We start from the raw sequence: 27145 nt of genomic DNA, 5'->3' as shown, positions 1-27145 counted from the left end.
TTCCTCTAACAAGGCTGTACTTCCTAATAGTGCAACTCCCTGGGCCAAGCATATTTAAACTAACACACCCAGCAAAGAACTGCACTACCCCACGTTTGGGGGCCAAAATGTCTCGGACCATTCTGTCAATGTTGGGACCCGCTCTGCCAAAAGCAGCTCCGGTCCTCGGGTCGGGGTTCAGCAAGAGAGAGAGGACGGACTCGAGGAATGGAGACCAAACAGAGTGTGATTCGATCCAGTTTATTCTTCAGTCTCTCTTCTTCTCTCCAAGTCCCTAGTTCCTAGTCCAAGTTCCAAGTCTCAAGTTCCTAGTCCCTAGTTCCTAGTCCCTAGTTCCTAGTCCCTAGTGCCTCCAAGTTCCAAGTTACTTCTTCCAAGTGCCTGCTACCTAATGTCTAATAACTACTCCAAGTTGTTCTCTAAGTTGTACTCCAAGTTGTACTCTCTAACCTAATTCCTAGTTCCAAGTTGTACTCCAAGTTGTTCTCTTCCGAGTGTCTAACATCTACTCCTACTCCTAGTGTCTGAATCTCTGTTACTCCAAATTGTTCTGAACTCTCCTGTCTGCCTCTCACCTTTTATATGTCTCACTTCTAAGCCACGCCTCTAAGTCACACCTTTAACTCATGCCCTTAGGTCTTGTCTCTTAATCTGATCTCTAAGTCACACCCTTAAGTCACACACCTTTAAGTCTCACACACCCAAGGGAAAATCCTGGGTATCTAAAACAAGATGTTATCAGAGTGTGCTCAGCTGTTGTAGGCTATTGTAATCAAGTCTCTTGTCAGGGTATATGGCTCAAAATGGCTGCAAGGATGATAGCCGCCTTCTGTCGGCTCCCTACAGCAAAGGAGTCCTCCCCCCACCCCCATTAAAATATTTATTTATTTTATATATAATAGATATTTTGCCTACATGTATGTCTATGTCTGGTGTCTGCTGAGGTCAGGAAAGGGTATTGGATTGGGCTTTAGTTTGGGTTACTATTGCCATGGTGAAACACCATGACCAAAGCAACTTGGGGAAAAAAAAAGGTCTATTTGGCTTACACTTCCATTTCATTGTTCATCATCAAAGGAAGAACAGTTAGGACAGAAACTCAAACAGGGCAGGAGCTGATGCAGAAGCTATTGAGGAGTGCTGCTGACTTGCTTACTCCTCCTGGCTTGCTAAGGTTACTTTCTTACAGATCAAGGACCACCACCTGAGGGATGACACTACTCACAATGGGCTGGCTTTCCCACATCAGTCCCTAATTATGAAAATGATCTACAAGCTTACCTGCATTGCCGTCTTACAGAAACATTTTCTCATGTGAGGCTGCTTTCCCTTAGGTGACTCTAGCTTGTAGCAAATTGCATAAAATTAGCCAGCACACCTTAGAACCTGAGTCACAGATGGTTGTGAGCCACCTTGTGGGTGTTGGGAATCAAACCACTCCTCTGGAAGAAGTAAGTGTTCTTAACTGCTGAGTCATCTCACCAGTAAGTGTTCTTAACTGCTGAGTCATCTCACCAGCCCTTGAAGTGTTCCTCTTATATTTACATTTTATACACTCTTTTTCTGAAATGAAGATGGTTCACATTATATGTTTTTCATTTTGATATTCTCTAAGGGTCATCTCTGTCACTTAGTAATAGAACAAAGTATGGTTATTTTTTACTTGGGGAGGGATGGAGTAGACATGGCGTTTTCTGTTTCACATAGTGTATATAACGTGATTCTTTTATGCTCTCTGCTGTTTTATAAGCAATGAGTGGGAGAGAACAGGTGACGGGAGAGGATAAGTGAGGAGCATCAATGTGATTGGTTGAGTGTTTTGGTGACCGGTGTCAATGTGACATCAGTTTTCAAGAAGATCTGAGCTTTTCAGCCTTACTCTCTTGCTGCTTTTATAGAGCGCTGTTACCATCTTCATTTGAGAAGAATCTGTTGTGAACTTGAATGTTCTTGTGAACTAATGCTTTCCATATAGTTAAATTCAATCTGTAGTTCATTCCTGGGCTGGGCATGGTAGTGTACACCTTTAACACCAGCATTAAAGAGGTAGAAACAGGTGGATTTTGTGAGTTCAAGGCCACTCTGATGTAGATGGTGAGTTTAGGGCAGCCAAGGCTCCGCAGTGAGACAGTCTTAGGAAAGTTCTCATTTCTAAATGTGATCTTGATTACTGTTTTGTAGGATTCTTCACAGTATAGCTATGTAGTTAAAAAGAACAGTCTTTCTACAGCATTGTAGGTGATGGCATCCCAGCATGGGGCAGCATGACTGATTCCCTAGCTGTGTCACAGTGTATATTTCTAATTTCATATAGTCATAGCTGAGACTAAAATGAAAACACAGATTTTATAACCAGAAACTATCAAAGTCTACTTTCACTTAGAATGTATATGTTTTATAAATATTTAAAGATTAAGGAAATTTTTATGGGTCTTTATTATCAAGTCACACAGGACTAATACCTTATCCAGTAGTCTATTGTAGCATGCTGTAACAGCAGATGCAGACCTAGAGAAGAGAGCTTTTTTGTTTCCTATCAAAACCCGTTTATACATGTCTCACTTAACATAAAAGTGACATTTTCCTTTTAAATAGTTTCTAACTAGATGCAGTGGTGCGTAGCTCTAATCCCAGCACAGTGGAAGCTAAGGTAGGAAGAATGTGTATTTGAGGCCAGCTTAGACTGTAGTAACACTGTTTCAACAACCAAGAAGTGAGGCTGTTGTGTTGCTTTAGGGAATTACATCGATGCAGTACTTAGTATCTATATTCTGAGTCTGTATTCCTGTCAGGTTGGCCTTTTAAAAACTTTTTATTGATTCTTTGTGAGTTTCACAATGTGCACCCCAGGCCTGCTCATCTCCCCTTCCCCTCATATCTGCCCTTTATCCTTGCATCCTCTCCTCAAAATAAAAACACAAACAAACAGACAAACAATAATTTAAAAAAAACATGGAAAACATCTCATGGTGGAAGCTGTAGTATATCCCAGTGTGTCCCACAGTATGTCCCTCTGTCCACACATCTTCACTTGCACATGTTCATTGAAATGAGTCGTCTGGTTCAAGATCCCTGGCGTCTGTGACACCATCAATACTGGATCCTCATCAGAATGCCTCTCATTTATCCTGTGTCAGATCCTGCAGCTTTGGAACAGCAGGACTGGCCCTTTCACATGTCCCAACCATTTTCAGATGACACAGATTTTGGGGTGGGCCAGTTCAGATCCCTGGATCTGGGCCTAGGTGGTAGCTAAGCTGCTCAGCCGTATCTGCATTACCAGGGTGAGCTCTCCAGCACTGCTCCAGCTAGGTTACCCAATGCTGCCTTCAGGAGGAGGCAGGGTCATCTCTCCAGCTCTCATGCCCTTAGGCCATGCACCTCTAGAGCCAGCTCCACTGTGCTACCAGTCAAGGTTTGAGGCCCACTCTCCAAGTGTTGCATCTGGTGAGGGGCTGGGCCAGCCTCTACCACTCTCACACCCTTAGGGCTGGCTCACCAGCACCTTTGCCATCAGGGCCAGCTCCACTACGTTGCCCAGGCTAGGGATAGGGCTAGCTCTCCTAGCAAGAGAGCTTGCCATTGCAGGTGGCAAGAAAGTGTGGGGGAGGGCATCACCTCTGCACCTACACCACCTTATTCTCACCCTCGGAGGGCTGGCTCACCTCTGCTCCCTCTACCAAAACCAGCTCTACTGTGCTGCAACTGGTGAGGGGCAGGGCCAGTTTACTAGTTCTCATGACCCCAGGGTCAGTTCTCTCAACTGCCACACGTGGGCCAACTCTCCTCTCTCTGTCTTTAGGGCTAACTTACTGGTCCCCTAGACCTGGGCCAGCTCTACTGTCTGCCCAAGCAAGGTGCAGAGCCCACTGTCCCTAGTGCTGCAGCCTGCAGTCAGTGAGGGGCAGGGCCAGCTTTCCCAACTGCTGCAGGTGGTAAGGGGAAAGGGAGTGGGGAGGGAGGAGTATCTCCTCCCCTCTCCTCCCCAATCCCTTACTTTCAATTCAGGAGTTCCACTGTGCTACATGTTCAAGGCGTAGGGCCCATTCTCCAGAGTGCTACAAGAGATAGGGCCAACTCTCCAGAGTGCTGTATCCAGTGAGGTATGGATACACATACATACATATGGATACAGTGATACACAGACCCTGGACATCCACATAGTACCCAGTGGCTGCCTTGACCAGGAACAGCCCCACATTCTCTAGTAGTAATATGAGCCACAGACATTGACACTGACCCCTGAAGCTGGTGTAGCCTCAGGCTCAGCCATGGCCCTCAGCAGCAGCTCAGGCTGGGATCTCAGCATGGCCCCAGGTGATGGGGCCACTCACAACAGGCTCCTCCTCTCCACCCTTGAGTCTCCAGCTCCATCTCTCTTCATAGTGCTCAGGCTGTTCCACTTTTCTTTCTCTCCCATCTGACCACCACATGCTCGCGCATTGTGGTGACTTCTGCTGTTGACATTCTCCAAGCCCAGCTCAGTGGTTAGGTGTGGCAGCAATAGCGTGTTTCCATCTGGGTCATGTGCTGGAGGGCAGGTCTATGGGTAGCATGGTGTTCCACAGGTCTCTTTGTCCTGCATTGCGCTGCTTGGATTTGATTTGATTTGATTTGATTTGATTTGATTTGATATTTTTGAGTCCTAGGCATAAGAAATCTTTGACTACCAAGTCATACATCAAGCTAGGATGAACAAAAGACCACCATTTGTTCTGCCCCTGACTGATATAAGAATACCACCACCAACAAAGTGTCTCTTTGTCCATTATCAGGGGTCCGTCCTATCTGTTTAAGTCCTAGAGAAACAAGATTGTTTTTTCTCTTCTCTCTCATGTATATGTGTATATGTGAGTAGAAGCTGCATGTGGAAGCCTAAGGCTGCTGTTGGGAGGCAGGGTCCCTCAGTTGAACACAGAGCTAATTTAGCCCAATTGTCCCAGGGATCCCTGTGTCCTCCACTCCCTCCTTGAGCACTAATTACAGAAAGGCAGTTTGCATGTGGGGATCTGAACTCCCTAATCTTCACACTTCCATGGCCAGCACTTTAACCCCTGAACCATCTCCCCAGATGCATTTCTTTTTTAAGTCTAATGCTAGCACCAGTATTTTCAATAGACATTGAATAAATTTAGTCTTACATTGGGATTATTGCTTTTGTTCTTTGAACAGAAAATATAAGGAAAAATATATAAATATAAGTATAGAAACAAAGAAACATTTTTTTGTTTTGTTTTTTGAGACAGGGTCTGACTATGTAACTCTGGCTTTCATGGGACTCACTATATATATATAAAGCTGCCCTTGAACTCAAAGATCTTCCTAGGTTCTGGGATACAGGAATATACACATTAAATAGAGGCTACACCAAAATGTCTTAGCTCTTACTTTGGGGAATTGACAGCAATTGTGGGATTCTGTGATTATGAAATTTTCTTTGTCTGTCTGTTTGGTTTTGTGGTTAGGGGGTGGTTGGGTTTGTTGTTGTTGTTGTTGTTGTTTTACCCCTGGGGCCAACACAGTGCCTTGTCTTTGGTAAGTAAGTACTCTACTACTAATCTAAATCCCCAATTCCTGATAATGTATGACTTAGGTATTAAGGGGCTGCATAAAGCAAGAAATGCTTAGAGAGTAACAAGAGGTAATCTAGGGTAGCATCCTCCACCCCAAATGTGGACTGTGTTGGTCCTGTGGAGAAGAAAACTAAGAGAAAGAGTGTTAGAAGCAGATGCCAGCATATGCTTAAATTCTGAAGGAAGAAGGGGTTGAAATGAGAGCTCAGTATTGTAAGTGAAGGGAGTAAAAGGCTTGAGATTAGGTTGGAGGCCAGATGACATGGGGCTTTATAAACTGTTTCAAGAAGTTTGAATTTTATTCTAAGTGAACAGGAAGCCTTGAAAGTGTTAAAAAAAAATGACAACAACAAAAAACCTCCCAGGGATATGTTGCTCTTTTTGTGTTTCTTTTTAAATTTACATTTACATATTTATATGTAAGGAGGTGTACTTACCAAGATGTGTGTACAGATCAAAGGACAAAGTGTGGGAGACAGCTTTGTCCTTTTACATGTGGAGTCTAAGGATCAAACTCTACTGTCAGGCTTGGACAGTAGAGTTTTTATCAGCTGAGCCATCTCACCAGTTCCCTGTTTGTATTTTAAGAGGATAGCCTTTCAGCTGTATGCATTCCAATAAAGCAAAGGAGACTTGAGTTGGGAAGATGTTGAGGCAGTGCAGTGGAAAGAAAAGAGGTAGCGTGTGTCTGAGCACTACATAGATTTCTTGATTCTGTTACACACAAGTCAGTTTGTTGTGGCTTTGCTGGGCAAGTCTGAAGTGGTTTCCTGTGCATACAGGCTCTGTAGTCAGGGGAAGAGCAGGTATTGTCTTTTAAGAAATTACTCCTATCAAGTTCCAAAATAGCAGTTTGTCTATAACATTTTGCCTTACTAGCCGGAACTCAGTCACCCTGGTCAAGTTCTACTTGCAGTGGAGTGGCCAGGAAGATCTAGACAATGATGGCTTTGACTTAGATATAAGTGCAGAGTGGGTCATTTCTTGTCCCTACCCATGTGACCTTCTCTCCTTTCATTCTCACTGTACTTATGTGATGGGGCTTAATGTTGTCAGGTTAGGCTCCCGGCCCTCATCTGGAATACCTGTGGGCCCTAACATTACTTAAAATGATAACCCAGCCCAGATGTTTTCTCCAGTTTCTTCCATTTTCTACTAGATAAGAGTAATTTCTTAAAGGATTTCTTTATTTACATATTTTATGTATATGAGTACTCTATTTGCATGTACACCTGCATGACAGAAGAGGCATTGGATCTCATTACAGATGGTTGTGAGCCACCATGTAGTTGATGGAATTGAACTCAGGACCTCTGGAAGAGCAGCCAGTGCTCTTAACTGAGCCATCTCTCCAGCCCTCAGAAGTAATTCCTTGAGCTGAACTTTTCATTGTTTGCTTGCTTGCTTGTTTGAAACAAGGTCTCTCAATGTAGCCCTGACTATCTATGAAGTCTATGAAGACCAGGTTGGCTTGGAATTCACAGAGATACCCTCTGCCTGCCTGCCTCCGTGCCTCCCTGCCCCTTCAGGAAGGATGAAGAGGTCATTATGTTATGGGGATGCAGCAGGGTCTTTGGTTTGGGTAAGCAGAAATTTTACCAGTAGGTGAGATTAAAATATTTGAATTTCTAACAAGGCATAGTTGTTCATGCCTTTAATCCCAGCATTTGGGAGGCAGAGGTAGCCATCTCTGTGAGTTGAGAGCTGGCCTTGCCTTCATAGCAAGTTCTAGAACATCATGGCTATATAGTGAGACACCGTTTCAACAAAAACAAAACAACAAAAAATTTAATTTCTTTTAAAGATCTTTTATAAGGTAGGGAGAGATTATGGAATATTGATCCTTGGCAGGCTAGCCTTCTTTGAATGGGGGTGGGGAAGCAGAGGGTCTTACCATTTCTCCTTTTTTATTACATATTTTCTCTCTCTCTCTCTCTCTCTCTCTCTCTCTCTCTCTCTCTCTCTCTCTCTCTCTCTCTCTCTCTCTCTCTAAGACTCAACCATGCTGACTTTCTGAAGTCTTTAGAGACAGAAGGTGACCAGGGATTGTTTGGAGAAGATGACCACTGAGTCTCTGAAGGAGGCCCCGAAACAAGGAATTAGCTCTTTAGCTTGAGGCAATGCTGCCTTCTTCAGGGTGGTCCCCTGGCCAGAGGAACTGACCTAACCCAAATGGAAAATTGAGTTTCCACCGAGGGTAGGAGTTCTGTACTCTTGATCAGAAGTTTTTGCTTAACAAGCTTCTATTTCAACATTGTCTTGCCCCACAAAGGTTTTCCTAAAATCATGTAGGTACTAGATCAGAGATTGAAGTCCCTTTTTGAATCTCTGGAGTCTGGCAAAGATGAGATCGCCAAGAAATACAGGGTCGTTTCCGGCTTTTTACCCAAGAGAGAGCCTGTTTACTTTTCTTGAGGATCTTCTTACCTAAACATCATAGTCAAATGCTACCTCCGATTCTCATCCTCACCAGCCCACATGTTACCCTGACTGCTGCTCCAGAATCGGGCACTGACTGACCGTCTTCCAGCTGAATGGGGTTTGGGTACAGCAGTCGGTGTACCCCTCCATTGGGTCTATCTAGAGGACTTCAGGAGTGCACTGTTAGTTCCATTCTCATTACAAGAGTTATGTGTAAGCGGAAGTTCTTCTCAACTGCTGCCCGGAGAAAGAATCAAGGAAGTGGTAAAGGTAAAGGCAACCAGAAGAAGCCAGAACACAGGATATTTTTTAAATGTCCAAGTCACAGTCTATTAGAATCTCTTGATGGGCTCACAAAATCATTTGTCCCCTCTTTTTCCTATGGACTCCAAGGCTAGTCTCCACAACATTGAACCCAGGATCTGCTTTCAGGCATTTTGATAGCTATTGCCTAAAATCAGTGAGAAGTTTCTTCCAGATTGATTCTAGAAAGAGAAAAAGAGATTTAGCCATCATTTAACTTTCTGATTAAAATAACAGCAGGCCTGTCTCCATAGGCTACAAGTAGTTAAAATAATAGCGGGCCTGTCTCCATAGACTACAAGTAGTTAAAATAATAACGGGCCTGTCTCCATAGGCTGCAGGGAGGTACAGAAGTGAGCCAGAGTCTGAAGTTTTCTAACTGGGCAACAGTTGTTTGTCAAGGAGAAAATCACTAATGAGATCTGATTGTCTAAATAGCATTCTCTATGGACTTACATTGGACTGTTAGAGAATCACACCAGTCACTCAGCCTTCAGTGACACTTCCAGCGTGGGTGCTGAGACCATGCAGGGACCTTTCCTTTCAGCTTTCTTTTCCATTCTGGAGAAACATGTAGCTATCTCAATCTTCATATACAAGTTCTTCTTTACTAAAAATACTTCCATTTTTTCATTCTGCTAACATTTTCTTCTGTTTACTAATTTTCTTCATACCATAAAGCATAAAAACTAACAGATTTCTGATCTGTCATGAGAATTTTCTCCATGGGAGAAGACTAACCAATGTCATTGACAAACCAGAGTTTGGTTTCACTGGAGTTCCTCCTGAGGGCCAGTAAACTTACATTATTGGGCTTGCTCACAGCACCTGATTGAGGATGACTGACAAGAGTGTGGTGGCCTTAGAGCAGCTATTCTGGAAAGGAAATCTTTACTCTGTATGGATGATGGTGTCTCCTTGTCTTTCTCAGTCTATACATTGTAGTTCTTCCCCTCAGGGAAACATGCAGTCAGGACAGGTTTGCATACAACTAGCTGGGAGGAGTGGCTAGATCTTCTCCAGAATTATATTGGATACTCTTCTGTGAAGGAACATCAGCAGTCAACAAGCTAGCTAAGAGCTTTTCTGAGCAGACATTGCTGGTCTGGTTAAGATGCCACTGTTTGGCTTGGAGGACAGTGCTGCAGAATGCCACCGTAATAAAAGAAACTCACACTCAAGCTTTGTGCTGTGCCTGCCCTGTGATGAACGCCACATCCGAGCTACATGCTGTCTGTGCCCCTGTGGTTTAGGCTGTGCTTCAGCACCTTTGTGGGTCACAGTTGTCTGGAACTCCAGTTCCAATGGCTCTCATGCCCTTTTCTGGTCTCCTTAGGTACCAGGCACACATGGTACACATACAATAAATGCAGGCAATTGCTCATACACATAAAGTTTAAATTAAAGAAACTTTAAAAATGCTAAAAACAGGAACCTTAAAAACAGTTAATGCTGTGCATCCTCCTAATTGTTTTTCTTTTGCTGTTCTCTGTTTTTCTGGTCTGTCCCCAGAGGATGGGTACAGTACAACTTAGGATTTGCTCCCATATGGTTGAAATGCTCCATGCCTCCCAAGAGCAGAGAAGCAAAAAATATATGCATTTTTTACCTATTTGATCTACTTATGTATCACTAAAATGAGTCATTGTCTTTTGCATTGAGTGATGTTAGCTAAGCAGTATTCCATTGTACTCTGTGGGGTACGTGTGCTGTTGCGGCCTGAGCTGCCCCACGTTTGTGGGCCAAGATGTCGGGGACCACTCTATCAGTATTGGAACCCAAACTGCCAAAAGCCTTGGGGGCTAAATTGTTAGAGTCTGCACTGCCCCAAGTCTCCCTGGTCTGCGGGTCAGGGTTCAGCAAGAGAGAGAGTAAGGATGGACTCGAAGAATGGAGACCAGACAGAGTGTGTTTCAATCCTGTTTATTCTTTAGTCTCTCTTCTTCTTCTCTTCTCTCCAAGTCCCTAGTTCCAAGTCCCTAGTTCCTAGCACCTAATCCTAGTTCCAGTTGCTAGTCTCTTTCTCAGTTCCAAGTTACTTTTTCCAAGTGTCTAGTCCAAATGCCTAAAGTCTAATAATGATTTCTTCTGTCTGCCCCTTGCCTTTTTATATGTCTCACTTCTAAGCCACGCCTTTAAGTCATGCCCTTAGGTCTTGTCTCTAAATCTGATCTCTTAGTCACACACCTTTAAGTCTCACACACCCAAGGGAAAATCCTGGGTATCTAAAACAAGATGTTATCAGAGTGTGCTCAGCTGTTGTAGGCTATTGTAATCAAGTCTCTTGTCAGGGTATATGGCTCAAAACGGCTGCAAGGATGATAGCCGCCTTCTGTTGGCTCCCCACAGTGTGCTGCTCATCCATTGGCTTGCACTTATTCAATTAAAATATAGAAATCAAAATCCTCAGTGAAATTCAATACACTACAGATAACTCTTTCCATCTTCTTTCAAATGGCAAATTGAAATTGTATATGGAGATAAATGACACTTATCTCCTGCAGTTTGTGGTAAGGATAAGAGGGAGTAGTCATCCATTGGGTCTGTGTTCCATGATGGCTGGAAACTAGCACTGAACATCTTTGTGCGCTGCACATGGTTAGGTATTGAACAAAATTACTTTAGAAAACACATTTTAGTTAAATTCGAAAAATAATGCATAAACATTTTGAAATCACAAAGAAGTAACACATTCAGATTACGTAGAATATCATTCTGATTGTTCTTTCTGTTTTGAATAATGTGCTTTAAAAATTCATTTTATTGTATATCCCAGTTTAACAAAAAATAAGCTGCTTTAAACTGAATGTGGTAACTTATACCACACACACATCGTCATACACACCAGTGATAACGATGTGATGGAGAGGTTAAAAGTTCATGAGAACCTTGATTAAGAAAAGCCTGGGTGTACCCAGTCCCCCCCCCTCCTTCCTTCCCTCCCTCTCTCCCTGTGTTTACCTCCCTCCCTCCTGCCCTTTCTTCCCCCCCCCCAGCCTGCCCCTTCTGCATCATGGTCCACTGGTCCAGATTCAGGGTCCTCACATACTCAAGGCAAGTACTATACAACTGAGCTGCATGCTCAGTTTTCTGTAACTTTGTACTTTCATGTTCTGGGGTACCTTTGGCTATAACACAGGTAACCTACATAAACAAAATTAGCACCAAAATAATTTCCAAGACTTTATAATCATGCCTTTTCCAATTCCTTTCCTCTCCTCCATTTCCTTTTCTATATCATTTTCCTTTGTATAAGTAAGTGAAAGTTAAAGTTATACAAATCTTTCAGTAAATATTTTTGCTGATAGATATTTATTCTTGAAATATTTTTAAAATAACTATTACCTGTAAGGTAACTTTTTAGTTCCTGACGATACAGTGATGGAATAAGATCAGACATGTGCTGACTTCTTGGCGTTTATAGTAGGTTAAAAGAAAAATTAATCAAATACTCAGAATGATAGACTTAAATGATAGCATTTCATGTTCCGAGTTGAAACAGGCTTCCTTGAGTTATTTTTAGAACTCAACACTCTAAGGTTTGCGGATTCACTGACAGGATTCACTGACCGCCTCTAACATTGGTTACCTTTGTAATGTTTACACACCTTTGTCTAGACCTCCTAGATAAGGACTCTAAGTGGAATTCACTGGCCCTATTACTGTAAATAGTGGTATTTATATGCTAATGGACCACCAGCCTGCTCTGCCGAGTATCCCAGTCACTAAGCCCCCACTTTGCATTTCATGGCCATGGCATGGGACAGAGATGTAACTTAGCCTTCACTCTGTCCTCTCACAGCCTCCTTTGCCTTTGTCAACAGGGTCTTTGGGCTCTTTTCCAAATGACATTCAAGTCACTTATCATGTCCACTGTAACCATGTCGATTTAACTGACAAGTAGCCTCCTCACTGGTCCTAACTGGTTCTCAGCGCCTTTTATCATCACAGTCTATTTATGGCATCTGTTGTCTGCTTAATAGCCAGAGTCATCTTTTTAAATAAACCTCAGAGGTGTGGGCAAAATGCTTCAACAAGAAGTGTTATTTTCAGGTCTGGAGCAGGAACTGTGAAAATGAATTTCAGAGGGCAAGATATTAGCAGAGTAAGAGAAACGATTAGAGAATAAAACTATACTGCACATGGACAGGTATAGGTAAGGATGGAATTGTGTTTGAAACAAGCCATACTAAAAGCATAAATTTGACTATTTGTGTATATAAACACATACATACATATAAAAGGGTTTTTTGTATGTGTGATTGAGGTTTTTTGGGTTTTATTTTTCTTTTTTAGTTTGTTGAGACAGGGTTTCTCTGTATAGCTGTCCTAGAACTCCATCTGTAGACCAGGCTGGCCTTGAACTCACAGAGATCCACCTACTTCTGCTTCCCCAGTGCTCTTGGAATTAAAAGTATGCACTACCATCACCTGGCTCATAAAAGATGTTTTTAAAAAGACATGTGCACACAAAGAAAGATCAAGGAATTGCTTTATGCTCCTATCTTAGGGCACCCCAGCTATAACTACTGGTTACTGATTTAGGTTGAGCCATATAAAAATGTCTTTACAAATACATAAATAGCCAAATAAGTGGTTTATGTGAGTAGATATAAATATATGTATTCACATGTTACATACTTCCCTTTACCTAACTATGTAATATTAGGTTATAAATAGAAAGCTGCATTATATGTCTTCTTTTTCTTCTGCTCCTTCTCCTTCTTTTTTTTTTTTTTTTTTTTTGTTTTGTTTTGTTATGTTTTGTTTTTTGTTTTTTGGGTTTTTTGAGACAGGATTTCTCTGTGTAGTCCTGGCTGTCCTGGAACTCACTCTGTAGACCAGGCTGGCCTCGAACTCAGAAATCCACCTGCTTCTGCCTCCCAAGTGCTGGGATTAAAGGTGTGAGCCACCACTGCCAGATATATCTTCTGTAAATATTTCCTACAACTACATACTAGTACCATGGTCAACATTAGTTAATTAATTAACATTAATTTCTTATCATCATACACATTGTCCCAGTTTGTTTTCTTCTTTGAGCCATGGATTTTGAAGGAAATCTCATTATAAATCCTCTTTAGATGAACATGCCTGGATTGCTGTTGGCTCACTCTAGTTTTTTTTTCCTTTGTGGTTTAGCTTCTAACATCCGTGTTTGACAATAGCATCAAGACCTTTGGAGTAATTGAGAGTGACCCCTTTGACTGGGAGAAGAGTGGAACTGATGGCTCCCTAACGACCACCACCACCTCGGCCACCCCTCAGCTGCACACCCGCCTGACCCCTGCCGCCATTGGGTATGTACTGCTACTGCACAACCCAGAGAGTGGTGCCTTTAGTCAGTCTACCCTGAGTCCCTCAGCTTGACATTTTCTTGACGTAACCCCCTCCTCACTTATGCTTAATTCAGAAAATATGTCTGTGACATGGGAGTTTAGAACGGACGTGACTTGTTCTATCACAGATACAGTAGGTAGAGGGAACAATTTTTTTATTTCTAAAAAATATATATGGGAATCTGGAAAGAATGAGCCATAATTATTCTTTTTTTATGTTTATGTTGCTTATTTACTTTTACTAATCATTACTAACTTTATGATCTTTCTTGTCTGTCTATTTTTGTTTTTTTAAGACAGTATTTTTCAGTGTAGCCCTGGCTGTCCTGAAATTTAATCTGCAGACCAGGCTGGCCTTGAACTCAAAGATCTGCCTGCCTCTGCTCCAGCACTGGGACTAAAGGTGTGCTACCACCATACAGCATGGTCTTAATTATTTCTAACTATACAGTGCTTAAACTCCATGGGATCAAAATGTGTAGGACTATTCTTTTTTTTTGTTTTTTGTTTTTTGTTTTTTGTTTTTTCCGAGACAGGGTTTCTCTGTGTAGTCCTGGCTGTCCTGGAACTCACTCTGTAGACCAGGCTGGCCTCCTCGAACTCAGAAATCCTCCTGCCTCTGCCTCCCAAGTGCTGGGATTAAAGGCATGTGCCACCACCACCCGGCCCAAACTTTTTTTTTTTTTTCTTTTTTTTTTTTTCCCCCATGAAACACACGGGAAGCGGGAGGAGAGACCACGGGATTCGAATGCAGGAAGAAGGGCACGGCTGCCCTCTGGAGGCGCAACCGCTGGCTTGCTAGGAATATTCTTTTTATGAAAGAATTTTAACTTATATAGAATATTAGGAATTATTATAGTGTATTTCCATTTATATTTTTTCTTATTTATTTGTCAGGTTTGAAGCAGGAATCTTGCTATATAACTAAGCTGACCTTGAATTTGCAGTTCTCCTGCCCTCACTCTCCTGAATCTAGAGTTACTGGTGTGCCCCACTATGCCCAGCTCTGTGTGTGTCTGTCTGTCTGTCTATCTATCTGTCTGTATCTGTTGTGTCTATGTCTATGGGTGGGTGGATAGCATATCGCCTCAAATTCAAGCATCTGCCAGCCTCTGTCTCCCAAGTGTTAAGTTTAAAAGTGTGGGTCACCCCTGCCTGGCTGAGTTGTTTGTTTTTGTAAGACAGGGTTTCACTGTACATTTTAAATTGGCTTTAAATCTAAAGTTACTGTTTAGACTATACTGATTCTGATTTGTGATTCTCTTGCCTCAGCCTCTTGAGTTCCACTATCTTGTTCATGCCTTGTGCCTGTGGAGTCTAGAAGAGGGTATTATATGCCCTGGAATGGAGTTATAGATGGATGTAAGACACCATGTGGGTCATGGGAAGGAAACCTGGGTCTGCAGCAGGATCAGCAAGTGCTCTTAACCTTTGAGCCATCTCTGCAGCTCCAGGCTTTGTCTCTTTTCCATCTTTTCTCTTGTCATCTTCCCTTCCTTCCCTTTGCTTTCATAGGTGTTAGGGATGAGTGCAGGCCTTGGTATATGCTGGCAGGTGCTGTACCAACTCCTCCCCTTCCCTTAGTGCTCATATTCCTGAACATGCCATCATTTGCTTGGTGAGAAATTATTTCTCTCCTTTTGTCAAACTCTAGATTAAGAGAGTTTAGGAAAAGGAAAAAAAATAATATGGAAGGAATGAAAAATAAGGAATTAAATATGAAGGAGAACTGTGTCATGTGGAAAAGATCCTGTATGGAAAAGTCAGGGGTGAGTTCCCTGAAGTGTGTGACATTGTATAGAAGGTGAGGAAAGCTGGGGACAGATGTGCTTTATTTCCTAAGGAGTAGAAGGGGAAACAGGAAGTGGAGCCACTATAGAGGAAGCAAATGACAGGCATAGGGGAGGGTCTGGAACACTGAGAGATCAGACTGTTGAGCATGGTCAGTAGATGGACCTCCCAGGTACACTTTCCTTGTATCAGTAAAGTACATTAAACTCATACTTGAAAAATCTTTCAGTACTCAGTTTATTTCTGATCTTTAATAATTTGCATACTTGGACTATTTCGAGTCTTTACTCTGTTTCTTGTGTCTGAACTACAGAAACTGCTTTACTAGGCTGTGAGGTTTTCTTGTGAGAACCTCGGTCAGTGAAGAATGAATTTTCTAGATTATTTACCTACAGTATTGATAAAGAGATCACTGAACATTGACCACTTAGGCAGAGGCAAGGGAGGAAACCAGAACAAGACGATAAAGCACCCCTAGACCATTTATGCTAAGGCACACTGTTACCTTGAGAGTGCCTCAGAGTGGTTGCCTGAGAGGGTTTCCTCTCTTTTTTTTTTTTTTGTTTTTTGTTTTTTGTTTGTTTGTTTATTTTGTTGTTGCTGTTTTAGGGTTTTTGTTTGTTTTGTTCTGTTTTATTTGGGAGACAGGGTCTCATTATATATCTCTGACTTGATTAGAACTTGCTATTTAGACCAGACTGGCTTTGAACTCACAAATATCCACCTGCCTCTGACTCCTAAGCACAGAGTATGCCTGGCAAAATTATCTATTTTGCTGTTCACAGTAACAGCATATGTCAAGACAGTCCCCCGAAGACTTTTTTCCTATGTTTAGGTATTCCAGGGTACTTGTTAAAAGTTTCTTTGTGTGCTAAATCTTGTGTTCAGGCAGAAATGATTTTTTTTCTTTCCTTTTATTTTTTTTTTCAAGATTTAATTTTATTTATTTATTTATTTATTTATTTATTTATTTTATGTATGTGACTACACTGTAGCTGTCTTCATACATACCAGAAGAGGGCATCAGATCCCATTACAGATGGTTGTGAGCCACCATGTGGTTGCTGGGAATTGAATCAGGACCTCTGGATGAGCAGTCCGTGTTCTTAACCACTGAACCATCTCTCCAGCTCAGAAATATTTTTTAAACACTAGTATTTATGTAACATAGAGTTATCAGAGGCCTTTTGAGTGAATAACTGACTGATGGCTAAAAAGTAAAAGCCTGTCATGGATTAGCAAGCAGGCTGAGTGATGTCAACTATGTAAAAAGGACCTGGAATTCATTCAAAGGAAATATATAGCCAAGCAAAATAGCATACTCCTGTAATCCCAGGATTTGGGAAGATCTCTACTCAATCCCAGTGTAGGATCAAAGAAAGAACTTCTCTTGAAAGAAAGAAAAAAAGAAATGTATAAACAAATACCTATTCATATTTTGTATTTTTCTCATGTAGAACTGTATGGATTCAGTAATTTCAGAATTTCTAGTTTCTCCAGAGGGAAAACTAGAGGGTTTTCTCCTCCTTTGCTGCCTGAGACCTTACACTAAGTAAGACCTTAGTGAAGAGACAGTGGGTGCACATTGCTGTTTCACTTGGGACTTTCTTTCCTGATTGTTTGCCAGTTGGTTTGATTTTCATTTCTGTGGTTTTGTAAGGTTGTTTGTTTGTTTTTAACTGTGTAGGAACCACATTCTTTTTTTAAAAGATGTATTATATATACAGTGTTCTGCCTGCATATATGCCTGCAGGCCAGAAGAGGGCATCAGATCCCATTACAGATGGTTGTGAGCCACCATGTGGTTGCTGGAACTGAACTCAGGTCCTCTAGAAGAGCAGTCAGTGCTCTTAACCACTGAGCCATCTCCAGCCTGTTTTGTTTTGTTTTGTTTTGTTTTGTTTTGTTTTGTTTTGTTTTAAGAGAGAGAAAAAGTCAGTTAGTGGTGGCGCACGCCTTTAATCCCAGCACTTGGGAGGCAGAGGCAGGCAGATTTCTGAATTCGAGGCCAGCCTGGTCTACAGAGTGAGTTCTAGGACAGCCCGGGCTATACAGAGAAACCCTGTCTCAAAAAAACAGAGAGAGAGAGAGAGAGAGAGAGAGAGAGAGAGAGAGAGAGAGAGAGAGAGAGAGACAGGGACAGACAGGCAGAGACAGAGACAGACAGAGACAGACAGACAGGCACTGCAGTGGGTACAAAGATGGGAATGAGTTCCAGGAGATGAAAATGATCAAAATACACTGAATGAAATAAACAGTAGTACACACTTCATACTAAAAAGTCATCTAACTTCTTTTTATTTACTTAGAGCGCTTAGTACTTCCCTGTAATTGTTTTTATTGGCAAAAATGGTAAATTATTTTATTTTATTGATAAGATATTCATGGAAAGTAGAACAGATGTTTAAGGCTTTTAAAGTGATTGTTGGCCAGTGGTGGTGGCACATGCCTTTAATCCCAGCACTCAGTAAGCAGACGCAGACAGGTATCTGTGGGTTCAAGGCCAGCCTGGTCTACAAAGCAAATTCCAGAACAGCCAGAGCTACACAGAGAAACCGTGTCTTGAAAAACCAAAAAGAAGAAAAAAAGAAAAAAGCAGTGATTGTCAAATCAATTAGTTGAATTAAGATTTGCATTGAAAGTCACATTGAAATTTTAACTTCTCCCAATTTAGAAAAATGTTTATTTTTTCAGTATTAACATAAAATTAGTGTTAAAAGAGTTTTAGGTTTTATTTTATTTAACTCTTAATTATGTGTAGACTTATCACTTAAAGTTAAAGACAAAAATGTAGTAGAGTCTTATGGTAACTCTTTATTCTGGTCTTTTGAAGTTTTCTGGTTTCCTCTCCTAACTTTTCAGAATTGCAAATGCCACCCCCATCCCAGGAGACTTGCTTCGAGAAAATACAGATGAAGTGTTTCCAGATGAACAGCTTAGTGATGGGGAGAATGGAATCCCTGTTGGTGTATCACCAGATAAATTGCCTGGATCTCTGGGGCACCCTCGCCCTCAGGAAAAGGATGTCTGGGAAGAGATGGATATCAACAAGAACAAGATAAAGCTCGGAATTTGTAAAGTATGTATTTCTTACATGCAAAGCAATATCTTTTTATGTATATAATACTCTTCTATTAGTGATACACAGTTGTGAGAGAGGGGGAGGGGAGGAGGTTCTTTCTACCGCCTTAGTCGTGGATATCAAACTCTGGTCATCTTAGTCACACCAGGGAGGAGCCCTCTGATTGATTATCCAATAACAAGTGTTCATCCCTGAAATCATATATATACACATAACATCATATGGAAGATATATACCTATATCTGTAATGGTGGTTGAAGAATAGACACCATGGATTGAAGAGGCAAGAGTTCATGGGGAAGGATGGAGGGAGAAAAGGGAAGGAGTAAATGATACAATTTTATTTTCATTTTAAAAAAAGAAAAAGAAACATTATCCACCAAATAGTCCCACCAGCTGTTTTACCTACACTTATGTATGTATTTGTACCACGTGTGTCTACTGTCTGTGGCGATCAGAGGCATTGGGTCCCCTGGGTCTGGACTTCTGGATGGTTGTGAGCCATCATGTGAGTTCCAGCAACTAAACCTAGGTACTCCAAAGTGCTCAGGTTTAGATACCAAGCATTAATATTCAGTGTATGTTATGGAAAAGATAGATATTTAAAATAAATCAGGGGCACGAGTCAGTGGTAATGCACTTGAGTAGCATGTGTAAGGCCCTGGGCTCCATCTCTACTACCACCATAAAAGGAGAGGAGGAAGGAGGGAAACCACATGACAAGCAAACAGAAAAGAAATATCTGTAGAAGAGAAGTGGACAGTCTTTCCAGAGGATGCAACAGGGCTCTGTACCCTTCCTTGACTCTGATCTAGTGTAGCTCTGTTCACAGCCTTGGTGAACTGTCTCTATGATGTGAAGAGGTCACAGATCACACTTGGTCATACACTGGTAAAGTGGATGATAAATAAAAGATAGAATTGTATGCAGGTACACTTGTGAGTGTACAGGAGAAATAGGTGAGTTTTTAACTCGGGCAGATTATCCCTAGACTTTTCTTTGTTGTGGTTATTTATTCTCTTCCTTTTGTGGAATATGAAGATAATGTTGAAAAAGGCCATTCATTACAGTAGTAGTAGTTGTTACGTGCCATGGCACGTATCTTTATTCATGGCAGTTGGGGGGTAGAGAGGCAGGTAGATCTCTGTGAGTTTGAGGCCACTGCTGGCTTATAGTGAGTTCTAGGCCAGCCACAGCTACACAGTGAGACCTTGTCTTGAAAATGATGACAATAAGAAAGGGTATAGTTGGGAAGGAGCTTGAAGCTTAGGGTTCAGCGTTAAATTATGATTGGTAAAAAGTTGGCCAGTCATCATTTTATGAATGGGACTATATCCTCCCAAGATCATCTGTGATCAGTTCTGAGGAATTTGTCTTAACTGAGTATGGTTATTAATTATATAACTATAAATTTGAGAGGAGAGGGTGGCATGGGGATAAAAATGAGAACAAATAATAATAATACATATGTATAAATGAATGAATGTATCACAAACCTAGTGCTTTGTCTTAAGGAGGGACTGGAGAGGTGGCACAGCTGTTAGAACATGTACTGCTGTTGAAAAGGCCCTGAGGTCAGTTCACAACACATCCATCCATATCTGTAGGCTCACAGCCTTTAACCCCAGTTCCAGATCTGATGCTTTTGGATTCTTCAGAGCGTCTACACTCAGTGTTCATTTACTAATGTGCGTGTACACACACACACACACACACACACACACACACACACACAAGCACACAGGCATAGGCTCCAGCATACAATTAGAAATAAATTTATTTATTTTTTTTAGTTTTCTTTTCAGTAATTTATTTTTTTATTCACTTTATATCTTAATCACAGCCCTCCTCCTCCTCTCCTCCCCCCATTGTCCCTTCCCCTTCTCAAAGAAGGGGAGCATCCCTTGGGTACCACCTCACCCTGGGACATCTAGTCCCAGCAGAAGCACATCCTCTCCCACTGAGGCCCAACCAAGCAGTCTCAGATTGGGGGAAAGGGATCCAATGGGTGGGAGCAGAGGTCAGGACAGCCCCCACTCGGCTTGTTAGGGGACCCACATGAAGACCAAGCTGGTAAGGTGAGTCAGGAGGTAAAAGTGCTTATAGGAGAGTCAACTCCGAAAAGTTGTCCTCTGACCTCCACATTCACATGTAGTAAGGGCATGTACACACATATATACAGTAAGTAAATAAACAAGTAAATATAATTTTTAAAATTAAAATTTTTTAAATTTAATTTTCTAAGAATACATGTAATCATTTTTTGACATTATTTCAAAGGCTTCAGTGATTTCTCCCATGTATAAATTTGGAATGATTCTATTTATATTTTTTTCTAGGCAGCTACTGAAGAAGAAAATAGCCATGGTCAAGTAAATGGTATTCTCAATGCTCCAAGCCTTGGTTCACCAATTCGTGTCCGATCGGAGATTACTCAGCCAGACAGAGATGTTCCATTAGTGAGGAAGTTACGTTCCATTCACAGCTTTGAACTGGAAAAGCGTCTGACACTTGAGCCAAAGCCACATACTGACAAGTTTCTTGAGACCTGGTATGTAATGTATCTTTCCCCCTTCTCTCTCTCTTTTTAAAACTTCCATATTACTACTACTATTATTATTATTGTTATTATTATTGTTATTATTACTATTATTGCTGTTGTTGTTAGTAGTAGTAGTATAATATTTTATCTCCATTACCTAAATTCTTTCAAATAAGAAACTTTTTATAACACTGACACCAAGTTTCTATTTGTTCATATTTTAGGTCTGTATCCTCATTCTTAATGACTTCTCTAATATCAGCACTGATTCTACAGCAAAGTCTTTGTCTTTGAGAATTGCTAACTCCCTAATGCCAGATACAGCAGTAAAACGAACATGTTTGCAGTGACTTTGTTAGAAGGTGAACTCTTTGAGGCAACAGTGTAGCGGTACACGGCAACATTGGGCAGGAGTGGGGACACAGAGATAAGTGTAGCAGTACACGGCAACTTTGGGCAGGAGTGGGGGCAGAGATGAGGTGCAGTAGGAAATGCATGAGTAAGTTCATCATTTTGCCCTATGGCACTCATGTCTCCCAAGATAGAAGAAAAGTTAAACTTTACAGATAATGTATATAAAGAGTGTAATGATTGATGCTTTTGGTCAGTTAGGCACATTCTGCCTGTAGCAAAATATGCCTTGGTTACAAGATAGAAATGAAAATGTAAGAAGATTTGAGATCTATTCACCAGTCAATAGGCTTCAAGAGAATTCAGAGAGAGAGAGCTGTATGTAGTAGCACACACTGTAGTCCCAGCTCTGGGACTGTTGGCAATGAAATGTTCGTTAAGAAAGGCTGTGGGTTTGGGCTGGGGGTATAATTCAGTTAGTAGAGTGCCTTCCTAGCATATGTGAGACCCTGGGTTCAGTCCCCAGAACCACATACATGAATATGTGGTAATCCACGGCTGCGATCTCAGCTAGGAAGGTAGAGTCAGAAGAATCAGAAATCCAAGGCCATCTGCTATTACATGTCCACATATGATCAAAAAGATGGTCTAGACTTGAACAGTGCTTTAACACTGTTAAATAACAGTGTTTAAATACACTGAAGATGAGGTATAGATATAAGAGAGCAATGGGAATGAAAAATTACTTTGGCAAGGAGTCAGACCGGTGGGCAGTGTTGGGGAAGAGCAGGAATGCAGTAGCGAGCGAGCACCGTGACCCTGTGAGCCTCCCCTTGCTTTCTCCATACACACTCGTCATACTTCTGTAAGAATGGTTGTTTCACATACAGTTTATCAAGATATAATAGATGTTTCTCTAAGGACAATTGAGTAACTTCTTTCCATTTTCTTAAGCATGGAGAAAATGCAGAAAGATTCCAGTGCAGGAAAGGAACCTGTTCTCCCTGCTCTGCCTCCTAAGCCTTGTGTTCCTGCTGTGTCCCGCACTGACCACATCTGGCACTATGATGAAGAATATCTTCCTGATGTCTCCAAGCCTGCCTCTGCCAACACCCCAGAGCAGGCAGATGGTGGTGGCAGCAATGGATTTATAGCTGTTAACTTAAGCTCTTGCAAACAGGAAGTTGATTCCAAAGAATGGGTGATTGTGGACAAGGAGCAAGACCTTCAGGACTTTAGGACAAATGAGGTATTAGGCCATAAAACAACTGGAAGCCCTTCAGATGAGGAGCCTGAAGTACTTCAGGTCCTTGAGGGGTCACCTCAAGATGAAAAGATCCAAGTAGGTCCTTGGACTGACAACCATCACTTAAAAAAGGAAAGCTCAGGTGTGGTTTTAGCACTTTCTGCTGAATGCCCTGCTACTGCTGCTTCAGAACTGTACACAGATAGGCTGGACCTCCAGGCTAGAGCTGCAAGTCAGTTCATCACAGTGACTCCCACGAGTCCCATGGAGGCACAAGCAGAAGGACCCTTAACTGCGGTAAGAAATGGCTTTTGTCATTGTTTTGTGTTACCTGCTCAAGGTGCTATTAAGAAAAGCCTGGGCTGTGCATGGTGGCACTTGCTTTTAATCCCAGCCCTTGGGAGGCAGAAACAGAAAGATCTCTGTGAATTTGATGCCAGACTGATCTACAGAGTGAGTTCCAGGACAGCACAGCCAGGGATATATACAGAAACTCTTGGAGAGAGAGAGAGAGAGAGAGAGAGAGAGAGAGAGAGAGAGAGAGAGAGAGAGAGAGGGAGAGGGAGAGGGAGAGGGAAGAGAGAGAGGGGGGGGGGGAGGCAGGCCTGAGCTGGGTGTGGTTACACACACCTTTAATCCTTGTACTCAGGAGTTGAATTGAGACAGCCAGGACTACATAGACCTTCTCTCAAAACAACAACAACAAAACAAAAAAGGAAAAGACTGGGGCTGAGAGATGACCCCATCAGAGAATTACTTACTGTGTGTACATAAGGACCTGAGTTCAGACACTCAATACCCACATCAAACCCAGGCACAGCAGAATATAACTGTGACTCCAGCACTGAGTTGGAGTATGCATGGAGCTGGAGGGGCGACAAAGACAAATGGGTCCCTGTAGCTTGCTGGCCAGCCAGTCTAGCCAAATCACTGAGTTCCAGATTTAGTGAGAGATCCTGACTTTAAAAAACACATTCTTACACACCCACATGCACGTACACACACTAGAAAAAAAAAGAAACGAAATAAAAGCTGTCTGTGGGCAGAGGTTCACAGCTATAGCCCCAGAATTTATGAAGCTAAATAAAGAAGACCACTGTAAATTCAAGCCTATTCTGGCCAACCTGTCTGTAGGAGAGACCCTGTGTCTAAATAAATGAATAAACAAAAGGAAAGAAAGGCAGGAAAAAGAAGGTAGGTTAGTTGTTCAGTTAAGATTGTGCAATTAGAAGCTTAAGCTAAGCAAAGGGTGCATGTAAACAATAGTATTATACTGTGTTCTATAGTGGACCTGCAATAGGGGAAAAATAAAGCCAGACATAGTGGCACATGCCTTGATCCCCGGCACTCATTCTGTAGACCAGGCTGGCGTAGAACTCAAAGAGATGCACCTGCTTCTGCCTCCCAAGTGCTGGGATTAAAGGAATGGGCCACCACCACTTGGCTTAGCCTTACTGATCTCAGCATTGTTCCCCAGATTGAAATGGTTTTTGTTACAGCACATTTGCACTTTCCAAGTACAAACGACTTAGAAAAATTACTTAGGGTTTGATTGTTGTGAACAGTGATTTCCTACTTCTTCTCCCAACCCCTCCAGGACCGCTTTGTACAGTTGTCTGTGGCATAGGGAAAATTAGCCCAAGGGAATAAACTAGTCTAATCCAACCTGAGTTTTGTTTTAGGATTTTTAGCCCATTTCTGTAATCCAGTCCTCAGGAAACCAAGGAAGGAACATTGCTGCAGTTTCCAGGACAGCCTGAGCTACAGAGAAACTCATTTATGTAGACCAGGCTGGCCTTGAACTGCCAGATATCTGACTCAAGTGCTGGAAATAAAGGTGTGTGCCCCACACCTGACCTATAATGTTCTTGTTGGGGTTTTTTTTTGTTGTTGTTGTTTTGTTTGTTTGTTTGTTTGTTTGTTTTGGTTTTTCTTTCACAGGGTTTCTCTGTAGCCCTGGCTGTCCTGGAACTCACTCTGTAGACCAGGCTGGCCTTGAACTCAGAAATCCACCTGCCTCTGCCTCCCAAGTGCTGGGATTAAAGATGTGCGCCACCACTGCCCTGCGTTGTTTTCTTTTCTTTACATTTATTTCATGTGAATGGTTGTTCTGAACCCAGGGAGCCTATATTGGATTCACCCAGAGCATCCTCAGCACTCTAGTTTCTTATTTTTATTTATTTTTAACAAAATCTTACAGCATAGTTTAGTCTGACCTGGAATTCAAATACTTTGAGCCTCAGCCACCCAAGAGCTGGGATTACAGATGTACAGCACCATGCCTGTTCTGTTTGGGAGTTACTTTATAGGTCAGTCAGGCAGTTTCTGTCTCAACTGGTTTTAGGGCAAGATTTTAATGTCTATAAACCTAATTATGTTCCTGACACAAAGTGAAATAAATTTCAAACAACTTAGCTGACTCCAGACCCAAACCATAACTTTCATATACTTGGATGGAACGTGCATTTAAGCCAAATCTCCCATGAACACTCCAGTTTGGATTTAAATTTAGATTTTTTTTTCATTTGTTTTCCTAGGACTTAATGGTCTTTATTAAGTGATCTAAGTTTATCTGATTTCTCTAAAAAGGCCATTCTTAAAAAAGATTCTAAATTATATTCACATAAAACTACTTTATTGTAAGGATAGTAGAATTTAATTTATCATAGGATACCCATTTGTAAGGGAGTCTGGACTATGCAGTATTTTGAAATCAGTCTTCTGATGCATAGAGCATGTTATGAGAACAAGCAGGAAGAACCTCCAGGGGAATCGTTTGTTCTATGCAGATCCTTTGAGGGGACCGTGGATTCCTTCATTTTTATTCATAAGTGCTCATTTAATATGAGTTGGAAAAACTTGGTAAGTATTTTTGCTGTTTTGTTTTTTCAAACAGGGTTTTTATGTGTAGCCCTGGCTGTCCTGGAACTCACTCTGTAGACCAGGCTGGCCTTGAACTCTGTCTGCCTCTGCCTCCCAAGTGCTGGAATTAAAGGGATGTGCCTGGCTCATTTTGCTGCTCTTATAAATTGAAATCTGAAATATTACATCTCAAACCATGTATCTGATTGATAATCCACATAATTGGGTTTTTTATATTTTTCTCCCTGCTTCTCCAGATTACAATTCCTAGACCTTCTGTGGCATCAACACAGTCAACTTCAGGAAGCTTTCACTATGGTCCACCACCAGAGAAGAAAGATCTTCAGCCCTTGGAGCCTACTGTAGAACTTTACTCTCCAAGGGAGAACTTCTCAGGCTTGGTTGTGACAGAGGGTGAACTAGCTAGCGGAGGAAGCAGAGTGGATTTGGGACTTCAGATAGATCACACTGGTCATGACATGTTACCCAACATGAGAGATGGTGACACATCTCAAGACTTGGGAACAAAAGACCCTCCTGACCATAATAGATTAGCTGTGAAAGAATTTGAAAATCTCCCTGGAGAAACAGAAGAGAAAAGCATTCTTCTGGGCTCAGATAATGAAGATGAGAAGTTAAGTAAAGGGCAGCACTGTATTGAAATCTCTCTCCCAGCAGATTTAGTGACCGCAGAAAGGGATCATTCAGCTACCACAGAACCTCTGGATGTGTCGAAGACACAGAACTTTAGTGTGGTGCCAAATCAGGACAAAAACCATGAGATAATGAAGCTTTTGGCAGTTGGAACTTCAGAAATTTCTCCACAAGCCATTGACCCACATGCTGAAGGGCAGATAGGCCAGGTGGCAGCAATGCAAACAAATACGCTGTTTAAAGATGACGGTGCTAAGAGTGAAAACTTGCCAGGGCAGCAGGGGGACCTCTCTACTTTTTTGCACCAAGAGGGTAAGAGAGAGAAAGCTGCCCCTAGAAACGGAGAGCTCTATCATTGTGTCTCAGAGAACGAGCATGGGCCTCCTACCCGGAAGGACGTGCTTCGGTCATCCTTTGTGACCAGGCACAGCCGGATCCCTGTTTTAGCACAAGAAATAGACTCGGCTTTTGAATCATCCTCCGCAGTTTCTGCAAAAGAAAAGCTGCTACAGAAAAAAGCCTATCAGCCAGAAATAGTAAAACTTCTGGTAGAAAAAAGGCAGTTCAAGTCTTTCCTGGGGGACCTCTCAAGTGCCTCTGATAAGCTGATAGAGGAGAAACTAGCCGCTGCTCCAGTTCCCTTTTCTGAGGAGGAAGTCTTCGCTCCCTTTTCCAGACTGGCAGTAGACTCCCACCTGAGTAGATCAGTTGAAGATAGCTTTCTGTCACCCATCATCTCCCAGTCTAGAAAGAGCAAGATTCCAAGGCCAGTATCCTGGGTCAGCACAGATCAAATTCATAGCTCAGCTTCACCTCAGTTCTTGCCTCGGCCGCCACCAGGAAAGCCACCAGTCAGGCCTGGAGTAGAAGCCAGGTAACTTCATGCTTTCCATGTGCGTAGTGTGTTTTTAAGTGTGCTTTACTGTATGACAGCAGTGGTCACAGTTCCTTCTTTTGAACTTGTTTTCTTCTGTTCCTTCC

General features: G+C 42.0%; 1 protein-coding gene and 1 non-coding gene across 7 annotated transcripts in view; one reads left to right on the top strand and one right to left on the bottom strand.

The window, feature by feature from the left end:
* The window catches only part of Ttbk2 (tau tubulin kinase 2), a 118451-nt gene that overhangs the window by 78730 nt on the left and 12576 nt on the right, over window positions 1-27145 (top strand). For all 6 annotated transcript variants that reach the window (XM_076929549.1, XM_034494055.2, XM_034494054.2 and 3 more), the window contains 5 exons: window positions 13440-13597; window positions 18290-18506; window positions 20849-21060; window positions 22357-22945; window positions 25768-27038. In XM_076929549.1, coding sequence (XP_076785664.1) covers window positions 13440-13597; window positions 18290-18506; window positions 20849-21060; window positions 22357-22945; window positions 25768-27038 — 2447 coding nt within the window. The remainder of the gene's footprint in view (window positions 1-13439; window positions 13598-18289; window positions 18507-20848; window positions 21061-22356; window positions 22946-25767; window positions 27039-27145) is intronic.
* Window positions 4637-4780, bottom strand: LOC117704747 (small nucleolar RNA SNORA48). The gene has a single exon (XR_004606281.1). It is a non-coding gene; the product is annotated as a small nucleolar RNA SNORA48 (small nucleolar RNA).

The sequence above is a fragment of the Arvicanthis niloticus genome, chromosome 2, assembly GCF_011762505.2.
Source record: "Arvicanthis niloticus isolate mArvNil1 chromosome 2, mArvNil1.pat.X, whole genome shotgun sequence".
Lineage (NCBI taxonomy): Eukaryota > Metazoa > Chordata > Mammalia > Rodentia > Muridae > Arvicanthis > Arvicanthis niloticus.
This window is presented reverse-complemented; position numbering and strand designations above follow the sequence as displayed.